This window comes from Bos indicus, chromosome X (assembly GCF_029378745.1).
Source record: "Bos indicus isolate NIAB-ARS_2022 breed Sahiwal x Tharparkar chromosome X, NIAB-ARS_B.indTharparkar_mat_pri_1.0, whole genome shotgun sequence".
NCBI lineage: Eukaryota > Metazoa > Chordata > Mammalia > Artiodactyla > Bovidae > Bos > Bos indicus.
Window position 1 is genome coordinate 39,698,122 of NC_091789.1, and position 10,671 is coordinate 39,708,792.

The window sequence follows — 10,671 nt, forward strand, 5'->3', positions numbered from 1 at the left end:
GAAGCACTGGATGAACCAGCTAGACTCAAGGGCAGAGGGAAGGGCCATGTTGCCCTGGACACCTGCAGTCTCCTGCTCTCTGCTGGCACAACTCTCATGGCCTTTCCCTTCCCAGGAACAGTGTCTTGAGGCTGTCTGGAGGGGTGGAGGTACCGGGGGACCTCAACTGGGAGGTGACCCTGTATCTGATAGCCTGCTGGTCTACTTCTGTCTACAAGGGGAGTCAAGTCAACAGGCAAGATACAGCCGGGGGAGACCACGGGGCTGGGGCAGCACTGCCTGGGTGTGGGATGCATCTGCCAGACCACTGGTGCCACGGGAGGTGACTGCATCAGGGATTGTACTTCAATCCGGCCCCTGAGCCCCACCCCCTGGCCGGAGAGTCCTCTCAGCCCTCCAAATCCAAGGCCAGCAGCCTTCCCCCACCCCTACCCCCACTGGAGGGGAAGAGGCACCAGCAGTGGCTGACCATTTCCTGTGTGTGGGGCATCCCTGTCCCACCTTCCTACCTTCCCAGTTTCTGTTGATTCTGGCTCCCAGTCAGTTTTAGGGTGTGCAAAGACCTGGTCTACTGCCTGTGTCTGTGCCCTGCTCTGTGGCCAAGAGGACCCCAGTGGGGAGCCTGGACATGTCAATGTATGGCAAAAACCACTATGATATTGTAATTAGCCTCCAATTTAAAAGATAAATTAATTTAAACAAAAGAAGTAAACATCTAGGTCAGTATTTCTAATTCTTGGAATATATTAATACTTTAAGGAAATAACTATTAATGGAAAGACTTATAAATTCCACTAAATCATTAACCATAGTAATGTAAAAAGTGGAAACAAATGTTCCATAATTACATTATTGCTGGGTTTTTTTTTTTATTTAAAGACCCAATCTTAATTTTTTGGTCACGCCACATGACATGTGGGATCTTAGTTCTGCTGCCAGGGATTGAACCTGCAGCCCTTACACTGGAAGTGCAAGTCTTATCCACTGGACTGCTTGGGAAGTCCCAATAATTACATTATAATGCATCTTATATCTATTCAATAACACATTTCTTAAGAGATTTTAGAAAGTGGAAAAGCTAGTATATTAAATGAAAAAAGTTCAGGAAAAAATTTAAACTTGATAAGTTCTACATCACATGCTGTTATACGTTTAATATGCAAGTACAACCAGAAAATATTCTTAAATGTTGACAGTATTTAGTGCTGAACATAGGGCTCGGTTTTCATTGTCCGAAATTATTTCCAATTCCCTTGTAACTGAATTCAAATATCTGAATTTCAGAACCTTCCCTCTAACACGAGAACAAAGATAAAAAGTGTTTTTAAAATCCAGAAGCGCATTAGCTGAAAGGAAACTAGGGCACAAAAAGTGACTTAGTTTTATTTTCTGCTGTAATAAGCACTGAAGCATCCCACTCCTCAAGCAGCAGGGAAACAAAGCAAGTGAACCGCAAGAGACCAAAGGCCAGTACAGGCCAAAACTTAGACTCAAATAACAAAGTGGCAATGACTCTTAGGTTGAATTCCCTATGCCCTGCCGAGTAGGGGACACAAGGTTAGGCCTCAGCCCCTTTCCTCAGCTTCGGCTTTGGCGAGGTGGGAGCCCGAGGCTCCGAATGTTCCGAATCACCAGGGAAAGCTGATCGAGGAACGGGTTCATGGAAAGTCGGATGAAAGCAAGGTCGTCAGCAGTCCATCTACTAAAAGCAGGGAAAAGAAAATCAGGTCAAAGGGAAGACTGCTCTTCCCAGGGTACCAGCCCCCCTCCTTATACCAAGCCCCTCAGTGTCTCCATCATAGCATGCTTAAGAGGGAGCCTAGACCACAGCACCTGCCACCCCCCACTCCCCAAGGCAAACTCGTCTGGAACTGACACAAGCAGGTCACTGCCATTCACTGCAAATTCCTTCCGAATCAATCCTTGGTGGCGTTGGGCATCTGGGAGCAGAGATCTGCGAGCCATGTCTGCCTCCAGGGGTGACTGGAAGGGCACTCTGAGTGTGCTGGGAGAGACACGGTTAAGGCACCATCCATTACAGAATTTGCTGGTATCTCGGGCTTCCTCACACCTCAGAGGCCCGTTTTTACCCCAGGATGCCAGGCTCCCGACGACAACCTGAGACTACCCTCAGGTGTCTCCGTAACCCTTGGGTCCATCTTCCCCACCCTCCAGGCTCCTCAGGCCTTGACAACCTCCTTTCCTTCCAGGCTGCCCAGTCCTGCTGCCCCGGATAGCCCCCGTGCTCCCTTCTATCCCTTCCTCAGGCTGCCGGCATGTTTCCCGCCACCATACCACTGACCGTGCCCAGGGAGGCTCCATGAAAAGGATACAGCACCACCTCTCCACGTCTAGGTCTTACAGCCAAGGGTGCTACATCTCCAGCAGATCCTACGCCAGCTGGTGCCTGCTCACCTTGGGGACGAGCTACAGCAGCTTCCATCACCGCTCTTCCTCTGCCAGGCCCACCCCGGCCTTGTGGGGCTCGGCGAACAGCCTCACCTTCAGCGCTGCCTGAACCACTCTGGCAAGCAGGTATTCTGGAGCTCTGCTGGTCATCTCGGTCCTCTGCACCACCGGCGCCACCACCCGACGCCTGCATGGCTGCTGCGCGTCTCCCTCAGACTGCAAATAAGGGGCGGAGAGACTGGGCCCCTCACGAAGTCCCTCCCCTTCTGCGCAAGGACGCAAAAGTTGCGCCTGCGCACACACCCCATCCACCCACGGGCTGCTATGGAGACCCCGTGACGCTGGCGGGACTCAGCTCCCTCACAATGCCACCACGTTCCTTTCAGGTGCCCCTCTATGCGCCTGCGCACACGGGCCCCTCCAGTGCTGGCTCAGATGGCGTGGAATGGACCTCGCCAAGTGTCCACAGAGACGCCACTGAGACACAAATGCCGACTTTCCAGTCTCAAGGCCTGAAGCTGGTTCCACAATGCAACTTTGATTTCTCCACCGTATGCCTCAGAAGGGTCTCACTGGAGTAAGGTGGGAGTCGAGGGCAAGGGGCCAAGCCACACGATGCACCAGCATCACGTCTCTGCCCACTTCACATCATACCTGTGCTCTTTGACCATAGTGATCGCTAGCACTTCCTATGGTCTATGCGTTATTTCAGGTGCTTTCATGTGTTAGTCCATCACGTCAGTTTTCAGACAGTGTTGCCATAGCGCAGGCTTCCTTTGTGGCTCAGCTGGTAAAGAATCCGCCTGCAGTGCGGGAGACCTGGGTTTGATCTCTGGATTGGGAAGATCCCCTGGAGAAGGGAAAGGCCACCCACTCCAGTACTCTGGCCTGGAAAATTCCATGGACTGTATAGTCCATGGGGTCGCAAAGAGTTGGATACCCCTGAGCCACTTTACTTCACTTCACATTGTCATGTGAGTCTCCTGTCTCCCATGATGCAGCTCTCCTGCAAACTAATCACACACACCCACCCTCTCTCCAACACCAGCAACTCAAAGTCTTGGGCATTTTTGTTATTGCCTTTCTGAAAACTATGATGACTGCAGTGCTCCATCAGGCACCAGACTCAGGTTAGGTCTGAATGGTGAGATCTACAAAGGATAGTGATAATAACAATGACAAATAATGTGTGTGACACAGACAGTGACAGAACTATGAAGGAAAGAGAGTGTACGATAGAATGAGTTTCCAGAGAATTTACCACTCTGATAGGTGAATGCTTTTGAGTGAGTGTGACAGAGTGAATGTGTGATTGGGACAGGAATTTAAAGGGACAGAATGTCATGGGAAGAGACTAAGATGCAGAAACCAAGACAGAGGGAGTGTGTGTCCGAGTGTCAGAGAGACATTCTAAGAGAGATAGGATGTGAGAGAGAATAAGTGTGATGGAAAAAGAATTATAGAGTGACACAGGACTATTAAAGAAAAAGAGTGTGTGATGGTACTCTAACTCAGTATGAGAAAGTAAATGTGAGAGACAATATATCGGTGAAAGAAAATGGGTCTGTCACACATATCAGAGTGTGACAGGGAATGAACCTGACAGTGGGAGGCAGCAGCCTGGGCAAGTGGGTCAGTCCTTGGAGCCCATGTTTCCCCCAGGGCGGTCATGCCCAGGTCTCTGCCGGTCTGGAGGAAGTCAGCAAATTGACTTGGTTCAGTTGTCCAAGAAACATTGCTGTTAATAAAGCTAGTGGATGAAATGTAATTCCAGAAGAAATAGTCAAATCCCTAAAGGAGGATGCCACCAAGGTTTTGTATTCATTATGTCAACAAGTCTGGAAGACCACAGGACTGGAAAAGATCAATCCTCATCCCAGTTCCCAAGAAGGGAAGTAAGAACGGGCTAACCATTGGACAACTGCACTCATCTCCCATGCTAGTAAGGTGATGCTTAAAATCTTGCATGCTAAGCTTCAGCATTATGCGAACCAAGAACTTCCAGATGTCCAAGCTGAGTTTAGAAAAGGAAGAGGAACTAGAGATCAAATTGCCAACATTCACTGGACTATGGAGAAAGCAAGGGAGTTTCAGAAAAACATCTACCTCTGTTTCCTTGACTACCCTAAAACCTTTGACTGTGTGGATCATGACAAACTGTGGAAAGCCCTTAGAGAGATGGGAATACCAGACCATTATACCTGTCTCCTGAGTATCCTGTATGCAGGTCAATAACCAATAGTTAGAACCTAGTATGAAACAACTGATTGGTCAAGATCGAGAAAGGAGTATGACAGGGCTATCTGCTGTCACCCTGTTTGTTTAATCTATATGCTGAGCACATCATGAGAAATGCCAGGCTGGATGATTTACAAGCCGGAATCAAGATAGGCAGGAGAAACATCAACTACCTCAGATATGCAGATCAGATCAGATCAGATCAGTCGCTCAGTCGTGTCCGACTCTTTGCGACCCCATGTATCGCAGCACGCCAGGCCTCCCTGTCCATCACCAACTCCTGGAGTTCACTGAGACTCATGTCCTTTGAGTCAGTGATGCCATCCAGCCATCTCATCCTCTGTCGTCCTCTTCTCCTCTTGCCCCCAATCCCTCCCAGCATCAGAGTCTTTTCCAATGAGTCAACTCTTCGCATGAGGTGGCCATAGTACTGGAGTTTCAGCTTTAGCATCATTCCTTCCAAAGAAATCCCAGGGCTGATCTCCTTCAGAATGGACTGGTTGGATCTCTTGCAGTCCAAGGGACTCTCAAGAGTCTTCTCCAACATCACAGTTCAAAAGCATCAATTCTTCAGCGCTCAGCCTTCTTCACAGTCCAACTCTCACATCCATACATGACCACAGGAAAAACCATAGCCTTGACTAGATGGACCTTTGTTGGCAAAGTAATGTCTCTGCTTTTGAATATGCTATCTAGGTTGGTCATAACTTTCCTTCCAAGGAGTAAGCGTCTTTTAATTTCATGGCTGCAGTCACCATCTTGCAGTGATTTTGGAGCCCAGAAAAATAAAGTCTGACACTGTTTCCCCATCTATTTCCCATAAAGTGATGGGACCGGATGCCATGATCTTCATTTTCTGAATGTTGAGCTTTAAGCCCACTTTTTCACTCTCCACTTTCACTTTCATCAAGAGGCTTTTTAGTTCCTCTTCACTTTCTGCCATAAGGGTGGTGTCATCTGCATATCTGAGCAGAAAGCAAAGAGGAACTAAAGAGCCTCTTGATGAGTGTGAAGAAGGAGAATGAGAAAGCTGGCTTAAAACTCAACATTCAAAAAACTAAGATCATGGCATCTGGCCCCATTACTGCATGGCAAATAGAAAGGGGAAATGTGGAAGAAGTGACAGATTTCCTCTTCTTGGGCTCCAAAATCACTGTAGATGGTGACTGCAGACATGAAATCAGAAGATGATTGCTTCTTGGCAGGTCAGGGATGACAAACCTAAACAGAGTGTTGAAAAGCAGAGACATCACTCTGCCGACAAAGGTTCATATAGTGAAGGCTATGGTCTTCACAGGATCACATATGGTTGTGAGAGCTGGACTGTAAAGAAGTCATAGCACCAGAGAATTGATGCCTTTGAACTGTGGTGCTGGAGAAGACTCCTGAAAGTCCATTGGACAGTAAGAAGATCAAACCATTCAATCTTAAGGGAGATCAACCCTGAATATTCACTGGAAGGACAGATGCTGAAGGTGAAGCTCCGGTATTTTGGTCGTCTGATTCGAACAGATGACTCATTGGCAAAGTCCCTGATGCAGGGAAAGATCAAGGGTAGAAGGAGAAGAGGGTGTCAGAGGATGAGATGGCTGGACAGCATCCTGGATGCAATGAACATGAACTTGAAGAAACTCCAGGAGACGGTGAGGGACTGGGAGGCCTGGTGTGCTGCAGTCCATAGGGTTGCAGAAATTCGGACACAAATGGGAAACTGAACAACTACAGCTGCCCAGCTGTATAAGGGTCCTTGTTTTTGCTTCCCTGGTGGTCCAGTGGTTAAGAATCTGACTGCCAATGCAGGGCACATGGGTTCGATCCCTGGGCCAGGAAGATCCCACATGCCCAGGACAACTAAACCCGTGTGCCACCACTACTGAGCTCCCCAAAATCAGAGTCTGTGCTCCTCCACAAGGAAGCCTCCACAATGAGAAGCCTGAGCACAGCAATTAGAGTAGCCCCTGCTGGCTGCAAGTGCAGAAAACCTGCACACAGTTAACAAGATTCAGCACAGCCAAAAACTAACAAATAATTTTGGTAAATAAAAGTTTTTTTTAATATAAATTTATTTATTTTAATTGGAGGTTAATTACTCTACAATATTGTATTGGTTTTGCCATATATCAACATGAATCCGCCACAGGTTTTAAGAGTCCTTGTTTCCAGCTATAGCCTTCTCGGACATTGAAGATTTCAGTTAATTAAGCTCATCCTACACTAAGATCTGCTCTGGTCCTACAGAGTCAATCTTAAAAAGTAAGACCCAAAAGGATCAAACTGTTTTTTTTCCAAGTAATTTAACAGGATTCCATAATAAACCTCAAGAGTAAGTTTAGGAATAGAAAAAAGTCAAGCATGCAAGGGAAATTTGATAATGCTTGGCATCCAATCTAAAATTACCAGGAGGCAAAGAAGCAGGAAAATCCAACCCATTATGACAGAAATCAGTGTGTTGTTGTTGTTCAGTAGCATCTAACTTTTTTTGACCCCATGGACTGCAGCATGCTAGGCTTCCCCATCCTTTACCATCTCCCATAACTTGCTCAAACTTATGTCCATTGAGTCGAGATGCCATCCAACCATCTCATCCTCTATCGTTCCCTTCTCCGCATGCCTTCAATCTTTCCCAGCATCGGGGTCTTTGCCAATGAGTTGGCTCTTTGTACCAGCTGGCCAAAGTGTTGGAGATTTCAGTTAAAATGCATCAATTGGAAAGGAAGAAATAAATGCATATTTATTTACAGTCAAAATGATTGTCTAAGCAGGAAGTTCAACGGGATCTACAAGAGCTATTACAATTAATTAGTTAAGCAAGGTTTCAGGATACAAGGATACTCTTGAGAGTGCCTTGGACTGCAAGGAGATCAAACCAGTCAATTCTAAAGGAAATCATTCCTGAATATTCATTGGAAGGACTGACGCTGAAGCTGAAGCTTCAAAACTTTGGCCAGAAGATGTGAAAAGCTGACTCACTGGAAAAGACCCTGATTCTGGGAAAGATTGAAGTCAAAAGAACAAGAGGACAATGGAGGTTGAAATGGTTTGATAGCATAACTCACTCAGTAGACATGAATTTGAGCAAACTCCAGGAGACAGTGGGGAGAGAGAGCCTGATGTGCTATAGTTCATGGGGTCTGAAAGAGACGACTAGACACAATTTAAGAGACTGAAGAACAACAACATTCTGGTATTATATCTTAATATATAAATATAACTAGGGCTTTCTTGATAGCTCAGTTGGTAAAGAATTTGCCTGCAATGCAGGAGACTCTGGTTCAATTCCTGGGTTGGGAAGATCCCCTGGAGAAGGGAAAGGCTACCCACTCCAGTATTCTGGCCTAGAGAATTCCACAGACTGTATATAGTCCATGGGGTCACAAAGAGCTGGACACAACTGAGAGACTTTCACTTCACTACACTTCATAAAATGAGAAAATATTCCAAAATTAATACTGAATGGCAGTACACTACTATCTTATTCTCCTGCTTCTTAAATTGTCTTCAGTTATGTTGTACTCCTTGACTATCTGGATCTCAGAACCTCCTCTCCAACCAGAAGACAAATACAGTATTAAGATGTGTAGAAGCTAAAAATAGTCAGAGATAGCACAGTATCTCAGTTTTATTTTCTGCAGTTAACAATCACCAAACTATGTGGAACCTGAGCCCCCAGGCAGCAGCACATGCACAAGATGAAGCCCTATCCACCTACTGCAGAAATCAATGCCCTGGGAAAGGACACATGAGGCTAGGGCACATAGGCTAGATTTATCCCTGACTTTCACACAGAGGCTTAGTAAAATGGGGGGGCACATAGTGCTGCAAGGTCCACATACCAGGGAAATCTTCTGCAGACAGAGGGTGATGGACGTCTGGAGCATGGCATGGTCTTCAGCACTCAACTGGCTAAAAGGGAGGGAAAATGAAATTCAGGCTCCAGATGAGGAGGAAGAGGAGCATGTCCTCCCTCTGTCCCCGCACACTGACAAGCCCAGGGCACCACACTTCTCCTCTAGGCTTAACCCTCCATTATGGCTCCTCCTGGGCTGAGACTGGTCACCACCCACCACCCCTCCCCCACCTCAGCCCCCTTTAGAACTGACAGAACCAACAGGTGGCCATTAACATCGAGCATCTTCCGAATTGACCGTCGCAGTGCAGTACATCGAGACAGGAAGAGAAAGGCACGGTGAGGCTACTGGTGGAGATATGGTTAAGGCACCATCCACACTCATTTTGCCTGTACGTTAGGCTCCCTGCTCACAGAGACCCGCCTTCTTTCATGAGGCTGCCGCCTAGGCTGTCCGGACCTCCCAGCCTATAACCTAAGGACACCCTGGATATCACCGCTGGACCCCTCTGGTTCCCTTCAGGTTGCTTTTCCTCACTATCTTCCCCTGGCAGCCAGACCACCCCTGACCCACACCCTCCATCCCCCGAGAGTACCCTCCTCCTACACTTTAGGCCCCTCTGCCTGAAACCCCCCAAACCACCCCTAGCCCACACCCCAACCCTCACGGTCGCCCAGCCCACCAGGGCTCCTGGAATAGGATACAACTGGAGGGCTTGGTTACTCAGAACTTTGACTCCGGGTGCAGCATCTCCACCAGGCCCTGGTGCTTGGGGTGCCCCCGGGATCTGTGGAATGGCACCAGCTGCACCACCTGACTCTCTTGCAGTGCTGGGGCCTCTTGGATCAGCCAAGTCGCTGGGGCCGCCAGGAACTCCACAACTGATGGTGTCACCAGGGCCAGTTGGGTCGCCAGGGTCATTGCGGCCACCAGCACCACCTGGCACACCTTGGCCGCTTTGTGCTGTGCCACTACAAAGGCCATGGCTCCTGCATCTTCATCTGCTGTCCTCGTGGTTCCTCAACTATGTGCCTTGAACTCCATCTTGAACCCCTCTCCCTTTCCCTCCACGTTGGGAAAGACTGAACCCTCCCTCCAGAACCCAGCCCTGTAGTGCGACTTTCAACCAAGCATCAGCAGAGCGCCTGCACACACACACCCTGGTCTTGCCTCACGATTGGTTCCCACCGACCATTGGCTTCCACAGTGGCTGCAGGCTCTCGGGCAATGGGCGTTCACTGCTGAAGCTTCACGTGTTCGCGTGCTGTGTCACCCCAATGAGCCTGCACAGACACACATCCAGGTGGTCTGCGTCCTCTCAGTCAGCCCTGCCTCAGGCCCAGAAACCTGGTAAACGGCTTAGCAAGGAGGCCTTTGGGTGGCGCTCCATCCTTTAGTATGGCAACAGCTCCTCAGTGCGCATGCTCAAACAGACCCTGCCCCACTCATCAGGGCACGTGCCTGTTTCCAGTCCAAGCCTGCAAACCCTAAGTGAGCCCCGGTCCCTGTGCACCGCCAAGACTGCACTGCTGCCAACTTGGCCACACTCACAGGTGAGCATCCTGCTGAGCGCAGGTCATTGTCATTGACTTCCAGAAGGGAGTCAGGCACCTCTGGGTCAGGCCTGGTCTGTCCCTCTGGTGTCCCACACGTAGCTCACGTGTGTGTGCGTGTGTGCATGTGTGTCCATGTGCATGTGGGCAAGTGCATGCACATGGGCATCTGACGTGCATGTCTGTGTGTGTGTGTGTGTGTGTGTGTGTGTGCCCGAGAGAGAGAGAGGGAGTAGTGGCTGTGCACAGGTGCTAGCCCATGTCCGTTTATGTGTGTGAGTGCGTGTGCAGGGGTGCATGCACATAGGTGTGTGCATGTGTGTTTGTGGAGGTGCTTGCAAATGAGTGTTCCCATGTGCATCTGTGTGTGAGAGAAAGTGTGTGGTCAGGTGCATGCACATGGGCATGTGTGTGTGTGTGGGAAAGAGAGCATAGGTCAGAGGCATGCACACTGGCATCTGTGTGTACTTGTGTTCATGTGCAGGTGCCTTCACATGGCGGTGCATGGGGACCTGGTCCTGGAGTCCTAAGACTAGGAATGCAGAGCAGGCTGTGCTTGCCCACCTGGGGATGGAAGTGGGGACTGCTGTTGAATTAACTGGGGATGGCATGGGGAAGGGCCA

General features: G+C 48.9%; 1 protein-coding gene across 1 annotated transcript; it reads right to left on the bottom strand.

The window, feature by feature from the left end:
- Positions 1 to 1,078: 1,078 nt before the first annotated feature.
- On the bottom strand, positions 1,079 to 2,760 carry LOC139180902 (EKC/KEOPS complex subunit LAGE3-like). Its single transcript, XM_070783495.1, has 3 exons — positions 2,334 to 2,760; positions 1,877 to 2,005; positions 1,079 to 1,702 (listed from the first exon to the last, which is right to left on the bottom strand). The coding sequence occupies exons 1-3, from the start codon at positions 2,600 to 2,602 to the stop codon at positions 1,579 to 1,581; spliced, it is 522 nt and encodes a 173-aa protein (XP_070639596.1). The 5' UTR covers positions 2,603 to 2,760; the 3' UTR covers positions 1,079 to 1,578.
- Positions 2,761 to 10,671: the final 7,911 nt, after the last annotated feature.

Coding starts and splice junctions, on each gene's coding strand:
- LOC139180902 (XM_070783495.1), bottom strand. CDS start 2,602: ATGCAGGCGTCGGGTGGTGGCGCCGGTGGTGCAGAGGACCGAGATGAC. Junction 2,006..2,333: donor AGACGTGGAGAGGTGGTGCT/GTATCCTTTTCA, acceptor TGTCTCTCCCAG/CACACTCAGAGTGCCCTTCC. Junction 1,703..1,876: donor AATGGCAGTGACCTGCTTGT/GTCAGTTCCAGA, acceptor CCCTGCTTTTAG/TAGATGGACTGCTGACGACC.